Source organism: Lissotriton vulgaris, chromosome 9 (assembly GCF_964263255.1).
Source record: "Lissotriton vulgaris chromosome 9, aLisVul1.2, whole genome shotgun sequence".
NCBI lineage: Eukaryota > Metazoa > Chordata > Amphibia > Caudata > Salamandridae > Lissotriton > Lissotriton vulgaris.
In genome coordinates, this window is record NC_141697.1 from 348851892 (window position 1) to 348876612 (window position 24721).

General features: G+C 40.2%; 1 protein-coding gene across 1 annotated transcript in view; it reads left to right on the forward strand.

The window, feature by feature from the left end:
* Positions 1-24721, forward strand: part of UNC79 (unc-79 subunit of NALCN channel complex) — a 644685-nt gene that overhangs the window by 385334 nt on the left and 234630 nt on the right. Inside the window, exons 29-33 of the mRNA XM_086937713.1 lie at positions 7509-7691; positions 9219-9381; positions 16326-16478; positions 19369-20586; positions 24168-24278. Of these exons, the coding sequence (XP_086793839.1) occupies positions 7509-7691; positions 9219-9381; positions 16326-16478; positions 19369-20586; positions 24168-24278 (1828 nt within the window). The remainder of the gene's footprint in view (positions 1-7508; positions 7692-9218; positions 9382-16325; positions 16479-19368; positions 20587-24167; positions 24279-24721) is intronic.

Below are 24721 nucleotides of genomic sequence, written 5' to 3' on the forward strand. Positions count from 1 at the left end.
GAAAAGCGCACTCTGCTAATGATTTCTTAAATCCGATTCTTCCAAGGGGAGTGCATTTACGTAGTTTTACTACGTTTTGTGGACCTGTATATATATATATATATATATATATATATATATATTCACTCCACGACAACTTCAATTTACTTGGAGCGTAACCAAGCCGCAATGGCGAAACGCGTCGTGGAGATTTTTTCACCTGCAGAATAAATTCTTTAACCGGAGCTTATGGGTGTCCTGTTTTCTTCAGTAAATTAAAGTTGTCGTGGAGTAAATTTGGAAGCCTACCGGTGGCTGCAACAGGACCGCCCGTGACAGCCGAACTCCTGTACCGGTACTAGTGGAGTGTATATATATATATATATATATATATATATTTTTTTTTTTTTATGCCAGGAAAGACTCAAGACATTGAGGTCTCATACGCGGAAAGAACAAAGAAGCAAAGAGCAAACTACAGGAGACGCCAGAGATGGGGGGCGGCGAAGAGGAGGATTTCAAAAGAGGAAAAGAGGCGGAAAGGGACGGGGATCTGTCGCCCAACAGAAATAGCAAACGCCACTAATCGAACAATCATCAATCTGACATCCTTGATATTATCGGCAAAAGAGGAAGAAATCCTTAAATTAGGGCTCACTTATGCAACACCCTGTAATTTCGACTATCCGAAAACTAGATGCGACATCTATAAAGCAGTGAGGAAACTTAAGCTCAGGAAATTCTATGCACAGAAGAAAAATTCTGGAGAAACCCAATCGATCAACAGCAGCAACAATATCAATGCATCACAGGGTACGAGAGTCATAACGGAATTATGGGAAACTGATGGGCATGGATATGACAATACGGAGGATGGCAAAACAAGTGCAAATGAAATAGATCAATGGGGGAATAGAACCTCGCTTATAACCCATTTCAGGCCCCCAGCCACATTTTATCCCATTCTTCCGCGTGACAATCTTGATATCTTTCACGAAAATGTAGTATCTGAGTTGAAAGAACTCCAGAAAAATACGGGTAAAACCAAAAAATACTTTGACAGCCGATCACAACAATACACAGCACTCACCAATAAATTGAGAAAAGAAAAAGATCTTGTGGTGAGAACTAGTGATAAGGGCGGCAATGTGGTCCTAATGACCAAGTTGGACTATGACAAGGAAGCCTAGATTCAGCTGAATGATCGGACATGTTATGAGCGCATCCATGCTCGTGTATTAACAAATATCAAAGAGGATTACCATCGAAAGCTATCCAAATGGAAAGCCTCCAGATTAATTTCAGAAGCCGAATTCAAGTACCTTAAAATTGACAACCCTATAACACCGATCTTGTACTTTATACCAAAGGTGCACAAGGATCCTCTGCACCCTCCGGGTAGACCCATCATATCTGCCAGAGGTAGTCTCCTTGAACATACATCAGTATACATAGACTATTATCTTCAAGGATATGTACAACAACTTGGCTCATATGTACAAGATACAGGAGACTTTTTGATGAAAATTAAGGATATTGAATTGTCTACTGTTGATTGGCTAATAGCTTTAGATGTTACATCACTTTACACAAGCATAACGCACAAGGATGGCTTGAACGCAGTTCGTCATTATCTGTCAAGAAGAGGTCCTGAATTTGATGAACATAATATTATGCTCCTTGAAATGTTGGAGTTTTGTTTGGTTAATAATATCTTTCTTTTTAACCAGCAAGTATACCGCCAATTGCAGAGAGTAGCCATGGGGGCCAGCTTCTCCCCAAGCTCCGCATGTCTTCACATGGGGGCTTGGGAGGAGCTGGTCCTTGGCCTTGAATATCAGCACTATATACGTAACAACTTGGTGGCATGGTTTCGCTTCATCGACGACCTGCTGGTCGTGTGGAGAGGAAGCCATGAAGGGGCACTTAGGTTCATCAATGAAATCAATAACAATGAACTGAATTTAAGGTTCACTGCGACCCTTAGCCAGGAAAAAGTCACATTTCTTGACACAGAATTGTATGTCAATGATAAACATTTGGAATCCAGGTTGTTTCGCAAGGCTACGGCTGGTAACAGCATTTTACATGCTACCAGTTCGCACCCAGCACATTTGATTTCCAGCATCCCTTATGGGGAAATGCTACGATTAAGACGAATTTGTAGCAATCCCCGAGATCTAGAACAAGCCCAGACTGAAAGTGAATCTCGCTTTCTTGAACGGGGTTACTCAAGTCAACTAATTAAAAATGCAATACATAAATCTATGGCCCTCTCGAGGGATAAACTTTTGGTGAAAAAAACTGAACGTCAAACTATATCTGCTAACAACACCCAAAGTGAGGAGCAACCAACGGCGAACTGTTTCAGAATAATAACAGGGAATAACAAACAACACAAACAGATTCGCAAAATAATTGACAAGCACTGGCCTATCGTTACTAAGGATAACGTCATAGGCAGAGATCTACCTAAAAGAGTATCCCTCACATTCAGCAAAGCTACATCCTTGCGTGATCACATAATGGTAACCAACTCTGAACCATATGTGAAATCCTCATGGTGGCAGGAAAACAAAGGTTTTTACAAGTGTAAAACTTGTAAAGCCTGCCAACATGGAATTAACACTAAGATTTACAAGGATGGATTCACCGATACAGAACACCCAATAAACCAAGTATTGACCTGCAAATCTGAATTTGCGGTGTATGTTTTACAATGTCCCTGTGAGATGAAATATGTGGGCAGCACTTCACATGCTGTCAACAGATGAATCCTCCAACACCTTCGCGCAATCACCAACGGTGATAATACTTACCCTGTGGCTCGCCATTTTAGGGAATGTCACCAGAGCAATAATACCAGCTTAAGATATTGGGTGATTGATGCAGTTATTAACAGTAGAAGAGGAGGGGACAGGGACGCCAAATTGAGAAGGCTTGAGACTAAATATATCCTTCTACTTAATACAAAGACCCCTATAGGCCTTAACATCACAGAGGATCTCTATACTTGCTTGCCCTGATTATTATAATATGCTAATCTTGGATCCCAATAAACTGATGTCTCCTCTTCATGGTTGTTACACACAATGGACACCCGGCTGGGTGATGCTTGTGTGTACACCATGAGGTGGCTGCGACATAACAGATATCCTGGATATATGACCTACCTTAAGCTGCTACTTTTTGAAAATCAATTTGATAGATATATATACTTATTATTCACTATTTTAGCACCGGTATGAATTATTGTTTGGTTGTGGTATGCACTATTTAGAACAACACAGTTGCATATACTAGGAATGAATCATTTGGATTATTTGTAAATAGTAGAACTTTGGTTTATACACATGATTGGAATTTAATCCTTGGTCACTAAGTATTAACAACTATCTGTGCGACAAGCAACAACTAAAACCTGATATTAATAGACACTACAACATCTCCACTTGACGTAAACTGATTATAAGAAGTTTTTGGGTTTTAATAGAAATATTGAGCCTTAAGAGGGGAATTGATAGCATATTTTGCACATATATAGTGTTTACAGTACATTAACAACTGCTATATTTTGCACATTTTGCGATATTTGCACATATATGTAGTATTGTTAACACATTCTACATAGGCTACATAATGAACCATGCACTTGCACTTTATTACTGTTTTTCTATATTTTTTGCCCCCCTTAATATAAACAAATACAGATAGGTCATTTAAATGTATTTTACAATGATTGTTGTTGTTGTGTATCGTTTAATATAAGCTTTTGAATACACCAATTGCTATATGTATATATATAAGCTGGTTTCTACTATTGGTATTTTACTTTTATCCAGAATTAAGAACGAGTGATACGTTAGCTACAAAATCATCATTGTGTAACTATAGTATATCTTCCATGTCCATGCTAAAGAAATCACAGGTGATACTCATTATTTGATTCACTAGCACTTTAAAAGGGCTGTCCTTCTGACAAAGCGTTGTCAGGTGAAAATGGCTCCGTTGAGCCGAAACGTCTTCGACAGCAACTCTGCAATAAAGAAATGCAAGAGCCCATTTGGTCCGTGTCCGAGTTTCATTGTTGGCTGGCGTGATTTGGTGCAGCGCATACGAAAGCGGAATACCTGATATATATATATATATATATATATATATACGCCAAATGTACATACATATACATGTAATGAAATTGACATGGCCAAACATACGTGTATTTCTCTATTTTGTGCATATGTATACATAGATATTTGTGTTTTCTACATGTATGTATATCCCACCTTCTACCCCAGGAACACCAGCCCGTCCACTATCTCCTCCTGGGTGCCAGTCACCACCGAGGAGAACATCTCAACCATGAAAGGCATCCACTCAGGAGCACCCATGGATCCCTGCCCCCCACACATCTTCCACAAAGCCAGCCAACTCTATTGTTCTGGAACTACGACACACCATCAACGCAACCCTCGAGACCGGCATCTTCCCCAACGACTGGAAACCCGCAGATGTCAGGCCCCTACTCAAGAAGCCCTCAGCAGATCCTACGGATCTCAAGAACTGCAAACCTATCTCCCTTCTCCCCTTCGCGGCCATAGTCACAGAGAAGACTGTCAACACCCAATTAACAAAATTCATTGAAGAAAGCTCCATCCTCGACCCCTCCCAATTCAGATTATGCAGCAACCACAGCACCGAGACCGTCCTACTCGCCGCCACTGATGACATCCGCACCCTCCTCGACCAAGGACACACCACAGCCCTGATCCTACTCGACCTATACGTAGAGTTTGGCGCCATCTCCCACCGCACACTCACCACCCACTGCACACTCGACACAGGAGACACTGCTCATTAAAGCATAGTATCTCCATCTCATTCCCCACTTTTAATGATACTAGCTCAAAGGAACATTAAAATTTATTTTTTTCACTGAGCAAGGAATTTTTAATTTGTCACCATTAACCATTAACTCAATTCTGACCCGTCCACTCACACTCCTTCACTACCCATAGTATTGTTTTTCATAACCAGTGCTCCCATGTAGTCGTAGGTGGTAGCACGCCCCGTCCCGCAGCGGGATGGGAATACCCCGATGATGAAGCATGCCCCCAAGGGCCCTTTTGGTGGGTGAGGTGTATTTAAACAAAGCAGTGTGCTTTCCACCATTGTAGGAGACACACGTAGTCTGGAGGAACACTTCTATACTTTCCCATAAGGGTGGATCCCTTTGTTTTTTGACAATACTTATAAGTGTGCCATGAATCCTAGAGTTCAAAGGCACAGGTGATGAGAACTGTAGATGACAAATCTTCACCATCTTCAACTTTTTGTAAATCCACATCCTTACATTTCTTTCTTGACAACTTTATTCGCTTAGTGCTCGAATCAGAGCGAAAAGTTGTTCTACATGTTTTGAATGTTGAATGTGTATTGTTTTATTTCATTGTCAAAATTTCTTTGTTTCTTTAGTTATGATGCTGGAGTCATCCCTCATTATTTTTAGGTCTTGCAGTCAAACAGATTAGCTATCTTTTGGCAAACAGACCTATTGTATCCAGTATAAATTTAAAGTGGGCTATTTGTCCACCCCTTGATTATGATTTGATATCTTTTTTTGGGCTCTCTCAGATTCTTCCTCTTGATTCACTCGGTTTCCTCCTTATTCTTGTCTTTGTCTCACACAAGGTGTATTTCAGTCTCCATGTGGGTGTATTTCAGTCTCAATGTGTTTTCATTGGATGATTTGTATCCTTACAAGGCTTTTGTCACTACCTTCCTCTGCAGTGCATGAGCGACAATTTTCTCTCTCTATGTCTCTTCTTGCTCTCCCCCTGCTTTGTACCCCACTGTCATTATTAATTTTAGTCTTCCCATTTTCCACTTATCCCCAAACCCCCTGGATCTCCCATCATCTCCCAATCCTTCATCGCTGGACGACCATTATTAAATTGATTCGAAACCATTCTGAGATGGCTGAAGCACATGTGTGTACTTGAGCAGCAGCTGTTTTGAGCTTGTTTTTCTTAAAACAAAAGAAAAGTAATTCTAACATATGATCATGCGCATGTACGAGGATATCTGAGGGGAAAATAAGCATTGGCAAAGCCAATAGGAGCTATAGCTGAGACTTATTGGCTTTGACAATGCCTGCTATAGTGCTCTGGGGACCTACATATGTGACTTTGCTCATTACGCTTTTTACCTATGAATTGCCACTTTTTATTTGTGTTTTCATGTATGAGCCCTGTTCCTTTTTCCTTTTTTTTTGCGCTCGGAGGACTGTTCCCAAACTCACCCTTCCGACACCCACCACCATAATTCGGCGAGAAGAGAAGCTTTGTTTTGTATGTCTCATTGTGAATTGCCACATTGTTCCACTGTGTTCTTTTTTACAATTACTGGAAGAAAAAGTTCTGCTTGCAAATTTGTATGCAATTTTTAGTTGAAAAACTGCCCCCCCTTTTTTTTTTTTTACAAAGATAGTTCTGCTGTAAAACCTCGGCCTGTTTATCAATTTAAGTGAAGGTAGGGTGTTGTTTTTATTTGTGGTTAAATGAGGCCATATTATAGAAAGGGCCTCAGGGACGCACAGTGCTTTTGCACCTGCTCTGTGCTACCCTTGGGCATTTTAGTTTTACAGAAAAAGCTGAAGCCTTTCGCGTGAACCCTTCAGTAATATGATAACGCCAACGCTGAATGTGGGCCTGTGAGATCTCGAGGAGGTGTCCCTTTATTTGCAGGGGGCGTGGCTCTAGGCAAATGAGGGCGTCCTTTGCATCCCAGCCATATTACAGATCCAGGAGTACAGGGTGCCAGGCCCCTTTAGAATCTCCTGTTACATTCCATAACATATCCTTCTTAGTTGCATTGACTATAGAACCTGCCTTCTCCTTAAGACAGACTTCTCCAACGAGTAGCTCGTAAGCTACTAGTGGCTCTCCAGCTACCTGTAAGAGGCTCTCTTGTGTCTTGCCCAGCCTACTAAATTAGATTATTTTGCTTGACTGAATGTATGTATACCAAACCTGAAAAGTGAGTATTAGAGTCGAAAATTTTGATATTTTCATTACGGATACGCTGATGTTTGAATTTACAAATTCTATTTAAAAGTGATATTCGAGTGCTAAATCATGTGATGTTGAGAAGTTTAATTATTAATTGATTACCTTGGTGCCAGGGGCATTTAAGCAATTGCCATTATGTATTACCTACGAAAGTGCGTTCCAAAGCCCTATTTTTACATTACTTCTTGCAATCCTACCTGAAGCACTCAAGTAATCACAATAGGTAATTTTACATAGGGTGGCCGCTAACGTAAACTTGTCTGATGTGGTCACTATTACAATGCTAATGATATTAGTAGCTCAAGATGATTTTTATTGATTGTAAGTAGTTCTTATTACAGAAGAGGTTGGAAACCCCTTCTTTAACACTTCAAGGAACTAATCAGTTACATTAAGAGGAGGCATCTAGACGACAGTAATTCAAGATATCTAATTTCTGACCTATGTGCTCCTTTCTTTCAGGTCATGGACTACAACATTAACCTTGGAAAGCATCTGCTGCCTCTTGTAGTTCAGGTGTTAAAGTATTGCACCTGTCCTCAGCTACGACATCACTTTCAACAACCACCTCGATGCTCCCTCTGGTCATTGAAACCTCACATTCGGCAGATGTGGCTAAAGGCCTTACTCGTTATACTTTATAAGGTGGGTTGGCCTACCAGTATTGCTGTATCATTCTGTATCATTCTGGTATCAATTCAAAGAGATGATATGATTGGCATGTTGAGTATGGCTATTGTCCCGAAATATTGACATGCTGAGTATGGTCATTGTCCCTGATGTTCCCTCTGGGTTGTATGACACTACCACGCCTTACTTCACCACGCACGTTTTTACATTGCAGACTTTACAACGCATACGACTGCCATGCATTTACATTCACTCACATTAGAAACACCTTCACCACACATTCCACTACGACGCATACTTTTACCACCTTTACTGTTTTTGAAAAATCCTTTCACAGTCTAACACTGCCACCTACTGTTCAAAAACGATACATTAATTCTTAATTAATTTTTAATTGCATTTGTCGTTTATATGCTTGGTACTATTTGAAACTTTTATATTTTGGGGGGGGGGGGAGATCCCCCACACCCCCTTTTTTTAATTACCCTAAAAAATATATAAAGCATGTCACATTGAGAAACACTGCCACCTTCTGTTCAAATGCGTGGTTTTGTCTTGCGTTGTAAAGACTTGCGTGCCAACATTCTTTACGATGGAAAAAATGCGTGGGAATTGTAATACGAAGTAAAAACTTCTGAGTAAAGACTGTTTCCCCTCCCTCTGGGTACTGAAATCTCACATTTGGCAGATGTGGCTAATGACCTTGCTTGTTATACTTCTTTAGATAGCTAGGTTTGCCAGTGTTTCCATTTCTATCTGCAAAGTCAATTAGTGGCATGAGTCACATAGAATGAAGAGTGACTGGGAGCCACAGGACAAAAAGTCAGAGAACAGTTCTAGTAACATTGTGAGTTAATGGTTGGGACACAGCCAGGTTCAGCTGGTGGTGACTTTACTAGGGCATGGTCAGACATATTTCGGGAGGGACGCTTTCTCTCTTTGAGAAACTCAGTAGAAAGAAGAACTTTTTGAATAAGGAATATTTGCAAAGCTTATTTCAAAGAGACCTACAGTACTTAACATATTCAGTTCAGAATGGATTTCTCATTCACTATATTGTTATGCATAATATTAGTAACATAACTTTACATATTTGGCAAACAAACATCAGGAAATATTTCTGAAATACACATTAAGCAGAGGTCAGAATATATTTTGTTGCAGTGCATCATAAAAGTTTATCCTATCTCCAGGAATTGGGTCACAACAATCCAGCAGCAAGTAAACCCACCATGTCATGATCATTTGTCAAGTTCCATTTACTAGTCTAAGACGTTATGCGTCTGTCTTTTGGTGTGTTTTGTGTTAGCATACATTTTGTCTGTGTGTTCATCTATTAAGTATGAAGTTTAATGATTCCCTTGGATTGGGGAATAAAAAACTAAAAAATAGACCAAAATGAAGATGAATTGGATGATGCTGGTGATAAAGTTACCATATCTCATCACTGAGCCATTAGATGGTTAAGGACTGGCACGCCTTGTTTGTTTTTTATAGGTTATTTAGCCTTTGTGAATGAATATTTTTCTTTTTGTTGAGTAGTATCCCTACATGGACCCCGAACTCAGCAAGATTATATTGCACCTGATCTACATCACAGTTAACACCTTGAATGCCCAGTATCATAGCTGCAAACCTCATGCCACTGCTGGTCCACTCTACAGTGACAATAGCAACATCAGTCGATATAGCGAGAAGGAGAAAGGTATGTACTGATCAATCCTGAGTCTGCACGCTAACGTCAATTAACGAAGTTCTCATTTCGAATTTGGAAGACTAGAAATGGAAGTGAAATGATGGGTTTATGCCGTGAGCACAGTATAAATGTATGTATTGCAGCTAATATACATGTTTTGGAGGCAACCTTATGCATCTGAGGAATGTATTTTTCTCCACACTTGTTTACCTGTAGGCAGTGCTTAATTTTAGAAGGTAGTTTCCGGTGCTCGGCACCAGCACTTAATTGGTAACACCAGCGACAGTCTGCCACATGGTGGCACTGTTTGTCTAGTTTGGAGACTAGCACAACAACAATTGTTTATTAATTAGGTTATAATTTGAAATGTGTTTTGTGTGCCATAGCTACATCATTCAGTCCTGATCTATGACTGTCCAATATGACACTGCCTTTTTAATACCTACCCTTTTAGTTGGGAGCTTGTGAAATGTTAACACCCAGATCAGCCACAAGTCTCTTGTGATAGTGGGGTGTTTTTAATCCTATTCTAAATTACTCAAGTGCTCTGGATGAAATGAAATCCTGCAGAGATAACTGCTGTTACTTTGTCTGAGTGAAAGGCTCAGATTGACAGTCTGCAAGTGCACAGTTTGTCTTTACATAGGGAATCAGCTGGGGCAAACTTGTCGGATAGTTGTATGCTGGAATGGAGATAGTAGGGCATCTATTCTGATAGCTTTTATTGTAACCTAATGTGCTCTTTATAACTGGGCACAGAAAATATCCAGAACCATAAGCAATAATCGTCACAGCACCTTATAGTGGATGTAAAATATACTGCAATCCAAAATAGTCTTAACTTTCAACATTTGGGAGACTGTGCAAAAATAGAGATTATTATTCTCAGTTTATCATCATGAGGCAGAAAATGAAACACACTTAAATAGCGATAGGCTGGGATGGAGGGTAATTCAATTTCCTTAGTCACCATGGAGTTCATATCCCTGTTCTTCATCCCATCCGTGAGTTCTCCTACAGGAAGTGCCATCTAGTTATAATCATGAAGTGTCATACCAAGCCTCATGGTGAATGACCCTAAGTCTCCCCTTGTGATAGGTCTAGATACCCCATAGGTAAGGTCTCTTCTATCATGTGACTTCAGGGATGCCACCCTCCCTGGATTGTGGCAAATTAACGACTGCTGAGTCCAGAGTTCTTGTTTTGGGGGGTGGGTGAGATGATTTCTGCCACTAGCCAGCTAAACAAAATACGCTTGTAAAACCAAGAGCGCCATTTAGACGTTGATGGAGTGGGATCCTTCCCATGAGCTGGTGGGTCTCCTGCTCTGCCACACTTGTGATTGTGTTTCCACTTCCTCACATCTAGATGAAAAGCACCAGGTTTATACCAGTGCATACCCATGACCTGGCATCCTGTCTGCCACTTTGCCACCAGGTCATATTGAAGTTTCCCTGGCATACTTTGGGTGAGAAACCTGAGACAAGATGTCGTTGGCCAGAACCACCATGTGAGTCTTGGCAGAGCCGGGTAGGGAATTCAACCAATGACTCCGAATTGCATGAAAAGTGCTTCCTGAATGCCAGAGTCATTGTATTTTATTTTTAGGATACAAACTCCCTCTTTGGGAGTTTGTTTTTTGAAAACAAAAACCCTTTGGTGAGCGTATACAAAAAACATAGGAGGAGATTTACAATTACTGGCGCATCCCTGCATATCAGCAGGGATGCGCCAGTAATTGTGCGCCGCAGCCTCGCCACCCTGGATGCGCCGCATTTACAATGCGGCGCACCATGGGGCAAAAACGGCACAGATCTGCATCTGCATCTGTACCGAAAAAGCGGCGCATTGCTGGAGTTGCGTCGCAAGCGCGACGCAGCTCCAACAAGGCTTAGGGGGCTTTATCTCCACAATGCTGCGACAATCCTTACGCCTGCTTCAAGCAGGTGCAGGGTTTTGACGCAGCATGAGCCCAAAAGTGACTGAGTGAAATCTTGTAGATTTCACTCAGCCACTTTTAGGAGGCGTTCCTGCGCCGGAAGCCCCCCCCCCCCCCCCCCCCCCCCTGCGATAGAACGCCTCCTTCTGGCACAGGGCTTTACAACGTGACGCATCTGGGAGATACGTCACGTTGTAAATACCCCGCACCATGGCGCATCTTTTGCGCTGTTGCTGCTTCACAAAAGTGACGCAACGGCGGTGTAAAAGAGGCACAAGGGGCTTGTAAATCTGCCCCATAGTGCTCGCTCGGCAAAGTTCAGTGCCTTCAGTGGAGCCTTCTGCCCGACTGAGATCTCTGAATTTGGCAGGGTATCTTCCAATGAGGAGCAGAAATCATCGTATCCTCTGCTGACATGCAGGCCATTGTAAGTGTCTGAAGCTATAAGGCAAGTTGAGGAAAGTAACATATTTCAAATGCATGTTTGGTGAAGTGTTTGTGTCTTTGGGTTCCAAAAGAGCAATATGCGAGGCTGGAGCGTCAAATGCCGAGGAGGAGGTTTGAGAGACTTTTGGAATATGGGTACACTTTCAATTAGTAGGTTGTCTTGTGAAGGGCTTTATTGAAATTCAAGTGTCTACCATTAGTTAGTCAAATTAGTACAGTGTGTCAGTGACAGTCATATATCCAACAGGCTGATGTGACATGTGAGCCTAAGCAGATCAAGACTTTCCCACCAAACTAAGACATTTTTTCAGAAGTTAGTTATTAGTTCGATCTTGTTCAGGGCCTACATCTGAAAGGCAACTGTTGGAACTCGAGTTCTCCAGTTGGCAGAGGTAGGTACCTTTGTCCAAATAGGGACCCTTGCTTCTAGTCAGGGTAAGGGGATACACACTCTTCATAACCCCTGCTTCACCCCCTTGGTAGCTTGGCGCGAGCAGACAGGCTTATCCCAAAGGCAATGTGTAAAGTATTTGGACCAACACTTACAGTAACTCAGTGGTATCACCACAAATGGACACCACACAGGTTAAATAAAGTATTTTTATCTAAGCTTCACAAGACCAAAACAACAAAAATCCAACATACACAGTAAAAGGTTTTCAGTAGAATATCTTTAAAAATGGATGTTACTAAAAATAGACTGGAGTACTCTGTATTTCTTTATGCAAGACAGTGATAAGGCAAAACCGTCCTTGACTGGTAATAATTTATGTGAGCAATTGTGGTATTACAACTGCGTATTACTTGTGCACCGACGGACGATGCCCCTTCTGTTCTGAATCCTTTAATACACTCCCAAGCCTGCCTCTGCAGCCAGCGACAATAAGGATACGCCCCCAACTGCTCAAATCAGTGTCAGGAGAAAAGGGGGCCTCAGTACCGTAACTTTTCGTTATGCCGGTACGAGCCGTAATCAGGACAAGGGCTCAAAACAGTTCCTCTCTCCGCTGGACTGGGGTAGCTTCTTCCTGGTGGGAGTGTAGCCCCGCTCACTCGGCAATGAAGTTGACGTCCTGCTGGGCGGCTGAGCGTCGGAGGTGTCCCGGTTGCTAGGAGACGCCTCGCAGCTGATATTGTTCCCACCCGGTTTCTTCCTCTGGCGATTATGATCTATGGCCAGTGGCGGTGACGGCCTCTCAGTTGATCACGCCTTCGGTCAACTTCCCAATGGCCCCCAGCTGTGCAACGACGCGCGCGCACAGCGTCGCGGAGACGATCTTGGGGGATGGAGCACTCTCGGGAGATGCAGGCTTCACAGAGGTTACATGCTGTGCCGTGACACAATCACACAGCGTTGCAGAGATCTTGGAACGAAGCACTTCTAGAGCAATGCAGGCTTCACGGAGGTTACATACTGTGCCCAGACACACACACACAGTATTGCAGATATCTTGGAACAAAGCACTTCTTGAGCAATGCAGGCTTCACGGAGGTTACACGCTGTGCCCGGACACACTCACACAGTGTTTCAGTGATCTTGAAAACTTTGGTGTTCCTGAGTTTCCACAACAGGAGACCAGCTCTCCTCAGGCCCTTGGAGATTTCGTTTCAAGCAGGGGACACAGCTCACAGCAAAGTCCTCTTCCTCCCCTTGGCAGAATTGCAACGGCAGGCTAGCCCCAGAACACACAGCAAGGGCAATTCTTCTTCTCAGTTTCTTCCGTTCTTCTCCTTAGCAAAGGTTCCTCTTAATTCCAGGATGATCCAAAGTTCAGGGGTTTCAGCTCTAATATTTATTCCCCAAATGTCTTTGTTCTCTTTGTGTAAGGGGTCCTGAACCCAGTCCAAACTGGTTCTGGGTGCACTCTGCCAGTGCACAACTTCTTCCTTTGTCAGTGTGTGCCAGTGGCTTCAGACACACCGCAGGAGGTGGAGCCAGTCTTGTGTGGAAGGCAGGCACAGCCCTAGTCAGGTACAGGTGCTACTCCTCCCAACACTCCAAGTGCAGATCGGCTTATTCAGCCCAAGGCCTACTCACCCAGAATCCTGGAGGCATCCCAGCCCCTGTCACTCCAAAGCCAGACAGACATCCCAGCCCCTGTCACTCCAATCCACAAGCAGGCAGAGGCACACAGAAAGGTTGAACAAGAATATAGCCACCTTCTAAAAGTGTTATTTTCAAACATTGAATCTAAAAACCATCCTTACTAAAAGATGCGTTATTAAATTTTGAGTTCAGGAATACCAGACTCCAATTTTCCATCTTACTCCTATGGGAATATATGCTTGTAAAATGTTACAAAGCATTCCTCATTCGGTCCTATGGTTAAGATAGCCTTTCAATAGTGAAAAAGTAAATTGGCAGTATTTCACTATCAGGACATGGTACACACACCAGTACATGTCCTACCTTTCACATACACTGCACCCTGCCCAGGGTTTTTTTTGGAAAAAAGAGCGTGCACACCGGGTTATGTGTACTAATAATTCATGAGTAACTTAGACAAGTATATTATAATAAATCATTCTCCACCCATGGAATTCTGATCAAGGTTATTTATTTTTTGTATATATTTGATATTTAGTCTTTGTTGTTTTGTTTCTTTTTTATCCTTTTTTTTCCCTTTTTTTTCCTTATATATACTCTTACTTATTTTGTTACAAAAAACATTTTTTACATACAAAACATTAGGATGGTTTCACATTAAAACTGTTTTTTTAAGACAACATCATCACTATTTGAGACTTAATATAAATGCAGAATTAATTCCTGCATTTATATTAAGTCTCAAATGGTGATGATGTTGTTTTAAAAAAACAGTTTTAATGTGAAACCATCCTAATGTTTTGTATGTAAAAAATGTTTTTTGTAAAAAAATACTTTACCTTGCTAGGGTTTATCCGATTAGGCAGGGGCCCCATTTTTCCCAGAAAGCCCTGCCCAGGGGGTACCATGGGCCTTCCATAGGGGTGTTCTATGTGCAAGGAAAGGGAAGGTAACGGCCTGGCAAGTGAGTGCACTTGCCAAGTCAACATGGCAGTTAGCAAACAGCACGCAGGCACTGCAGTGGCAGGCCTGAGAAAACTTTTCCGAGCTACTCATGTGGGTGGCACAATCAGTGCTGCAAGCCTACTAGTAGCATTTGAGTTACTAGCCCTGTCACACTCAGTGCACTTTACTAGGGACCTACTGGTAAAACAAATATGTCAATCATGGATGACCAATCACAATAATAATTTACACAGAGAGCATATGCACTTTAGCACAGATCAGCAGCGGTAAAGTGCCCAGAGTCCTAAAGCCAACAACCACAGGTCAGGAAAAAGTAGGAAGAAGAAGCAAAACGTTAGGGGATCACCCCGCAAATAGGGCCATTTCCAACAGCAACCCTCTATTCTTTTGCCACAGCTTGGTACATCAACAAAGAACTGTCCCACATCGTGCTTCTTCCGCAGTGGTGAAAACCAAATCCGAATCTAAGGCACTGCACGTTTCTTTAGGTTTAATCTGATGTTGCAGGGCAACAATGCTAGGAGACACAGTGTCAACCTTAGACTCATACGCCAGATTTTAAAGCTGCAAATTCTGACTGCTGGAAGATGTCTTAGAATAAAAGTCAAAAGGGAGCATAACATAACATGTGTATGTCTAAAGCCCATATTCACCTGTGGGTATCTTGGCACTAAATAACAGATGTTTATTGTTTGCCAACTCATTTTATCGACCTCAGAAGGATGAAAAGCTGACTGGACTTGCATGGATTCGAACCTCTGACCATGAGGTCAAACACAGCCCCCTACAATGGATGCATTAGTCCACTAAACCACCAGACCCGTCTAGCGCAGCCATGTCCCCAGCACAATAGGATCCTCTATCCAGCTGGTGCAGGTAAGAGCGGTGGGGCAGGGTGCGGGGAGTCGAGAGACGACGACGACTAGTGAGAATAACATTTAAAAAAAAAAAAAATTTTCCTTGTACTCACCACATTGCCGAGTGGAAATGTAGCGAGCGCAATGCAAGTGGTTTTCTTTTTTTTAATTACATTTTCCTTCATTGTCTGTCAATCCCAACCCCCTGCCCCACAGGTTTTACCTCCACCGGCTACAACTGCCTCTATCCAAATGGCATGTTGGGTTATACCCTAACTACTGCCAGGATCAGGAGCCTTTTCATGCATATAGTTGTGTGTTCTCCATGGGGTTCTGTTTGTTAAATTGAAATGGGAAATGAAGGTAGATTGATCAAGAATGTGGGGGGGGGAATTTCTTATAAAGGCACTGAGATAAATTGCCAGACATAATGTTGTCATAGATGTCTTAATACATTTTCTTCATCTACATGTTACCTGTCTTTGACCATATATAATGCTTTGCTGATTTTTTGGTATGGGGTTTGCTATACAAATACCATATACATTAAAACATACATTAATACCTTATTTTCTTTGGTTTCAGTTTATTGAGCATTTTCAGTGCAGGATCTAATGTTGGGCCTGAATTTTATAATGTTGGTGAAAATGTGTATATTTTAATCTGAATTTTAAAGTGTACTTTTATCTTATTTCAGCAGAGGAAGACAGTGTGTTTGACGAATCTGACATACATGATACTCCCACTGGCGCCGGCAACAAGGAGTCCCAAACGTTCTTTGCAAGACTGAAAAGAATTGGAGGCAGCAAAATTGTGAAATACCAGCAGGTGGACATGAATGCACAGAGAAGTATGAATCCTTTTCCTAGCAGCTCTGAATTATGAATGGCTCCTATTTTACTTTGCGAATAATATCAAAACCTTGACATTAACGAAAGGAGCTGCTTATGGGCCGTATTAATAGATTTTCATTTCATGTGACTGGCGCCAGATATGTTTTCAAGATCTTCAATACAGATTCAGGTTCAGATTAATGGTACAGGTTCTTGCATTTGTCTGGCATTTCAACTAGAGGCCACCGCACAATGTGCTGGCCTGGATAGATAGTTATGTTATCACTATATTAAATCAATGCCCAATCCTGAAGGAACATCAGATCTCTACCCAAATCCTCTTCCCTGAGCTTGTCAAAGATAAGTTAAATGAATATCTTGTAAGTGACGCACACTGATGATGCAAATTGAGGCATGTGTGATTCATTAAATCAGAGCCTTGATCTTTGCCATATAAATACATCACCTTTAGGATGCAAGAAATGTCTGTTGGCTCATAAAATAAGCTAAAATCAATTCCAAACCTTTCACTGTCTTGCCCTACTGCAGAGATCTTGTGCGCTTGAATCAAATAGGAAGGGCATTGGGGATTGTCTTGTAAAACTCTGATAGGATGATGCAGAAGCCTTCGCCATATCAATGTACTTAACAATTTATCAATATCATGTTTTTATATCTTGCATTTAAGTGCTCTCAATTCCTCATAAGAAATGCTATGCCAAAGGTGAAATGCTTTTAATTTTGGCAATGCATCCTTGGCTTTCAATCTCAATTTTTGCAGGCATTAATCCGTGAGTTCATAATGTTTGCTACACTAAACACTATTGGCATTATTTATGGTTTGCTGGAGCTGAACCTCCACAAAAATGAGTGCATGTCCTTTCCACATTAAAGTACCACTGGCATCAAGGCCCAGTTCCAGATGACCAAATAGGCAAAGTAGGCCTATGGGCCCCTCTCCTTTTAGGGGCCCCGCGACAATGGATCAAAATAATATTGATTTGATTTTGAAAGAAAATTACAATCAAGCTTTGTTAAATATTGTTTCCAAAGATAGAAAAAAACGAATCAACTCAAAGAAACGAAAACTTTACACTAAAGACTCTATGGAGAAAATACTGCATTTATGTATTCTTTAACAACTTAAAGTACAAAGACATCAGATTCACATAACAGTTTGTCTCTTAAAAGCTTCTGGCAGCTGTCAGTTTGTAAAAAAATCAGTTGCATTGGGTATTCTGAGATAGTTTGCAAGGGGGGGGGTGGCTAAATTTTGAATGTCTAGGGACCTCCAAAGGGTTTTGTCTGGCCCTGTCACAGCTTTCTTAAAAATGTGGATGGGACATTATCCACTTCTTGGCAGATGTCCTGCATCCTCCAAACTCTAAATAAAATCTTAAATTCTTGGAGATTATCATTGTACTTAAATATTATTTAAGTGTTTTAAACTCCCATATGGCCTTATTTAGGCTCAGTCGCTACTGCATTTTACAACATTTTTATATACTATCTTAATTTTGCACGCCATTACAATTCTTTGCTATTTTACCCCCTACAGAAGTATTCACATTTATACTCTTCAATTGTTTTTGTAGAATCTTGAGATAATGATAGCTTAACAATGAATTGCAGTCAGAAATTGAATTGCCATGGCATGTAGATGATTTATTAAAACATGACTTTCACAATTCTTTTCATATTTTGGTTTACCAAGAGAATTTATAAAGCTTTCGCAGCGTTTTCAGTGGTGAAAGCAGTCATCATAAATTAGACAGCGTTTGTCTGTCCTTTTTGTGTAACAGTAAAAAATGGCAGCTGTAGCAGCAGTTCAATCAATCAGAAGGAGGAAAACGCACATTCTTAATAAGTATTGTCAATAAATAGTTACGGTTAACTGCGTTAATGACATAAGAAATTCAACTCATGAACTCAAACACCATGTTGTATGTATTAAATTCCTTTCACAAAAGCCATATATTTCAATGCAGAGTTACACTACTACTATGATAATCTGTCACCTGCTCTCCAATGTGTTATTTCACTCTGAATGCCGCTGTGTGGTCATAACCGAAGGCTGTACCTGAAAACTGGGTTTTTCAGAAATTTACATAGAACGACAGTCAATAAAATAGACAGAAAACTACATACTCCAATGTTGAGTCAATGATACTTAAATAGGATACATTATTAATACGACGATTTGCCATACGCATGTCAAAGTCAGATGTATGTTTTTTATTTAAGATTGTGCTAAACCTAACTTATGTTTTGCATTTTTCGGAAGAGTAAACACAATAAGCCATTTTGATTTTTTTTATATCTTACATTTTCTTGCCTTTTCATTCGTTGTGACACCTCTATGTTTTGTTAACTCCAGTTGATCACTGTGGGGCCGATTCACTGAACTAACTTAAGACAAAATCCTAAACTTACTACTTTTGGTATTCACAGAAGTAAGGATTTTGTCTTAAGTTTGTCTTGTCTTAAGTTTGGCTTAAGACAAACTTAAGAAGAACTTAAGAACTTCTGTGAATACCAAAAGTAGTAAGTTTAGGATTTTGTCTTAAGTTAGTTCTGTGAATCGGGCCCTGTATTCTCATAAAATGGTCACCTAGTGATACATCATGGTTTTACAGCACAATATACAGTGAAATTAATCTGTCTCTATCTGTACTGGCTGTTCTTCGATTGATAAAACTCTGTACTGCTTTGTTATTTTTTACTGCTAAATCATGTTACCCACCATTACACTTATTCTTTTCTCTGAGCTACTAGTACCTTTTCACTTACATTCATGAACATTCACTTGTACACACTTTCTTATATGAATTTGTGAAGAAAAATAAAAACTATTTCGTAATATATGCTTCTGTAAAAAAGTGCTGATATAAGGCTTTCTTTTTGAAGTAGGTGAAATTGAATTGGCTGAAAACAGAGAAAGTGGGGCTTTGCAAGACAGTATTCTACGCTGTGTTCGGGAAGAAAGTATTCAGAAGAAGAGACTGCGGTCACTCAAACAAAAATCACTTGACATTGGGAATTCGGACTCTCTTTTGTTTAGCTTAGATGAACATCGTAGAAAATCATGCATTGATCGCTGTGACCTTGTTCACCCTACTGCGTCTTCTTATTCCACCCATAGACTAATTGATTATGACCGATCCGGGCAGAACTCTACCAACAAGATTGAACATACAGAAATACTGGATAACCCTCCGGCCAGAGAGAGTTTTCATGAGACGAGGAGGCCAGTAATACCAGAAGTTAGGTTAAGCTGCATGGAGACATTTGAGGTCAAAATTGATTCTCCAGTGAAGCCTTCCACCCATCAGGAAGATATGGATCTAATCGACTTATCCTCCGATTCAACATCAGGTCCTGAAAAGCAGTCCGTTCTTTCAACATCGGATAGTGACTCCTTAGTTTTTGAACCACTTCCTCCTCTCAGAATAGTTGAAAGTGATGATGAAGACTTTGATGTCATAAGCCAACTGAATGATGGAATATCTGTCAAAATGATCATATCAACTCCTGGAAGTCCCATAAGTGCCTCAGCTCTCAGCTTGAGCTTGACACCCCTTGTACATGTAAGCATCGAAGACTGCTCCAAAGACTTCACGTCCAAGGATATGAGCCATAACCATGCATCAGGAAAAGAAGTAATTCCATTACATGCTCCTGAAAACCAAACAGATTTTGAAGAATTAGCCAAGCCAGAAGATATTCAAGAACTGCCCAGCGGAAGCCCCTTAACACTGAAGCAAAAAAGAGATCAGTTACGAAAGTCGACTGCTTTTCATGACACATCCATTGATGATGATTGTGAACTAGAGGAAAGCAAGACTCCTGATGAAGAAGGCTCTGAGGCTGATGCAAAAGCTGCTCCACCAGAAGTGCCTGAAGATTCTGAAAACCAAACAGACAGTGAAAAGCCTGATGCCGGCACAGAGTCGGATACAGAGCCAACTGCTGAGCAGAAAGAAGAAACGGAGGAATCAGAATTTAAGATTCAGATTGTTCCCAGACAACGTAAGCAGAGGAAGATTGCTGTCAGTGCCATCCAAAGAGAGTACCTGGACATAACATTCAACATCTTAGACAAGCTGGGAGAGCAGAAAGAAGTAGGTAAGTGTCAAAGAAGAGACAGTTTAATTTTTAGTCTACTCTTTGGATATGTGTTCAATGGTTGCAAATATGTTGGTGTGTGTAGGTAAATGGAAAACATGTCATGTATAACAAGAATACTCTGATGGGCTATAGGACTGGCATATCAATTTTTAAATATTGTGCTACCAAGACATAGTTGTAAATATATTGATGATAAAGAAATTAACAAGGCTAAGAACAAATAGCTAGATATAGATTCGCTATATTTAACTCCTCTTTTATGTACAGTGAAAATATATTCAATGTAGATAAATGCGGTGCTAAGAACAATACATTTATACTTACCTAATCATACTTACAGTGCCATTATTTTGGTTGTGTTTATTTATGCTAAAATAGTCTGTTAGAATGAAATTTAAATCTTGATAATCTGACATACAACCCTGGGACAGGAACCAGTAGACTGCAAGTTAGATATTAATAAAAGAATAATAGAGAAAGCTTGTCATGACATTCTGTGGTCGTGGTTGAGGTGAAATGTCATACTGTCACAAAGGTACTGGGCACAGTGATAATACGAAACAATAATTTTACTCTATGTTGGCTACCGTAGGCTATTAAACTAGATTCAGTTGTTCTGGATAAAGAGGCCTCACTCACATAATGTGGCATGCTTCATCATCGGCTTCCTACCCACCCTGGTAAGATGATACTACTAGGGCGGAATCAACCTCCATTTTATGAGGGAGTTCTTAGATAAAGGATGATAGCTGGATTGAGCGAGGATCCACATATTAAAAATACCTTAGGCTAAACCTGTGGGACTTCCCTTTATTGGTGGGTACCCAAAGTATGCATAACATTCTAAACACAAAAAGGAGGATGTTTTGTGGGTAGAATTGCCAATACATCCAATGTATTGCTGGCCTGTTTCTGCTCCTAACTGATGGCCTATGATAAGTCCAGGGCATTCATAAGAGGGATTAATATATAAGATCCCTATACACTTGGTGAGCGCATCTGCATTCAGGTGAAAGAAGTATTACCTACCTTTACCATGCAAAGATGGTTTTCTAGAGATGCAGAATCATAACATATAATCATTATGATAGAAGTCAACCAGTTCTCTTTATACAGATATAACAATATCCATAAAAGTAGCACAATGACATTATAAAACACATTTAAAATACATTTCCTTATGATTTGTTGTTAAAAGCTCAACGAGGGTAATAGGATAGAAGTAATTCTCAGCGAGATCAAACACAGCACCCGTTCTACTCAAGGGTGGCACTGCAAATAACACGCTACACATGTGAAAAGTTGAGTCTGTGGAAATAAAGCAAAGTCATGCATATTTTCTGCATCCTGACGTACCCAACAGTGGGCTGATGCTTACAACATGGTCAGAACCACAGAAATAATTATTCCAGAAAATATACATGTGAGGACCGTCTAGCCTCCAAAAAGTCTCTGTATTATATGTGAAAGCTTTTGTAAATTCTTACTCATTTTTCTGCAACATTTGGTGCTTCTATAACCAGTTCAACACATCCTCAGACAGCACAGACCTTTTCACCGTGATACTATTTTAAAATATAGTGAGTTTTCATGATGACTACCTTTTGACTTAGTTTTTTTGATTGGCTTAGAAGAGATTCAGAATGCCCCCTGTGCTGTGTCCCTGTGTTTTCCGTGTCCAATAAAAAATTGAATTTAAAGAATCACAAGTAGATTTGTAATATGAACTGCTACAGTTGTTTTATTTCCAATCTGTAATGACTGTATCATGAACAATAAACCTATAAAATGAATTTATAGAGAAAATTAAAAAAAATATAGATTATGATGGTGACAGTTTAAAATATACATTTGGCCTTTATGATGTGGAAACTTCTGCTTGATTTTGTTTTGCATCAATTTTAGGAGAGGTATTATGTTTCATATATTTAGAAAGCAGTTACAAAATAAGTTCAACTTTTATCTGCTTTTTTTGTGTCATGCATTTGGGACAAAAAAAAGTGCTACTGAGAACTGTTAAATCTGTGTTCTCTGTAGATAATGGACCAGGTGTATTTAATATATGAAGGACATGATGTATGAAGAATACTTGTCACCATGAGACAACAAAATGGCACCTGCTTCAGAAACTATACCACTAACAGCAAATGCCTGACTCTAGTACTTTCTGTTAGCACTGGATTCCTTTCTAACTGCACTACCAATGAAGCGAGCAATTCATCACAGCACACTTGAATCTCTTCTTTCTATTGCTTCAAAAATATTTAAAATGAATAAATGCCACAATGAGAATTATTTGTTGAAATCTAATATCCTACAGGCCACATTTCTAGCAGACATCCAAAGAATAACATGTTTGTGACCATGATCGCTTTTTGTCCCATGTTAATAAAAGTAGGTTGATCTGAAATTCTTCTGCAACAGATCAATACTTCAGAAAAAACAATAACAAGGGCTCCTGTACTAAAGATTTTAGCATTCGCAAACCCCCTGATTCAGTAAACGAGAGTGTTTGCAAACTCTAAAACCCTTTTCAAAATGTACAAAGCCCATATAACGATGTGGAAAAGGTTTTTTCGAATCGTTAAATGGATTTAGGAAACCATTACGAATTGGTATTTGGAGAGAATGGGTTAAGGCCATGCAGATTCTTTAAAGTATGTATTAATGTTTTGCGACCAAAATCTGGTTGCAGAACATTTTGACACTACCTAAAAGGGTGGCAACCTATTTGCAAATCAGAAGGGGCCTCTTAGGGACCCTTTCCCTTTTTTGAATGTTTAAAAAACGTTTAAGACAAGACTACTGCTTACTAGTAAAACATGTTTGTAAAACATTTCTTTTTTTTAAACACATCCCATTTTCCATATAGGAAAACGGGCTTTATTTAAAAAAAAAAAAAAAAAGTTAACTTTATTAAAAAGCAATCACAGGCATGATAGTCTGCCTACCCCATCGGGCCCCAATGCCAGTGATTCTAGCCAATTGTAGTGGGTTTCAATTTGAGAACTACCTCATTAATATTTATGAGATTAATTGTGACCCATTATGATTCCGTATTTTTAGAACCAACCTGTCAAGGCATAGGTCAGTTTACAAACTACCAATGCATTTGGTAAAAGTCAGTTTGCTCAAATTACAACCCATTTTACCGAATGCATTTTCAGTACGATTCCTGATATGTCAGGCGCAGTCGGGCATATCCTGGATAAACTTTCCATAACTCTGCTGAAACTAGTCTGATATTTCAGACGCACAAGCCTGTGGGTAATCTTATTGTCCCCTGTATACCAGTCTGTCTCTTCTTGTGTAACTTTCTGGTTGTTGTGCGGCGGTTGAGAAGGAATAACATGCTGAAAGATTACAATTAAAGTGCGTGTGAAATACATGGCTAAAGATTGCCCCAAGATGTTATGTTGTTTCTTTACATTAAAAAGGATCACTTTTAGGGGTGCATTCAGGAAAGGTGAAATAGGTCCTGCATGTGCTACAGCATGTATAGTACTAGAGGCACAAACCTAAAGATAACTAAATATCTTTGTTGATTTACTGCAAACTACAAATGTTCTTATTTACAGAGCCAGTGGGCGAGAAGGGCCTTGCAATCTTGGAAATGCCTAGGGAATCTTCATCTGCTCCAACTTTAGAAGCGGGTATACCTGAAACGAGCAGCCACTCATCTCTTACCAGTAAGATACCCCTGCAATTGCAAATATCAAATGTATTTCAAGAGTTTTGTTTTGGTTTGGTTTCAGGGCAATGTCGTTTTTACCACATCTTTTTAGGACACTCACAGCATAAAGTTGTTGCCTGTTCGAGAACAATATGAAAGGGAGTTGAATGTATGATTTATCTGATAGGTTTGGTCAAAGAGTGCCATACTCCAGTAAATTAATCTAACATTCCTCACAGAGCACACTTTTGGACATGCATTTCTTGGTTTGCCATATCATTACATCCAAAGTGGAGATCAATATGGAAATGATCTCATATTTATTCCACTTTTATCACAGATTTACCCTCACTTTCATATTTTCATCACACTGTCAATGAAGTTATGAGTGTTTGTCTCTATTTTTTTGGAGACAGCACCTCTTGCATCTGGGTGGGGATATGATCTATCTAATGCTAA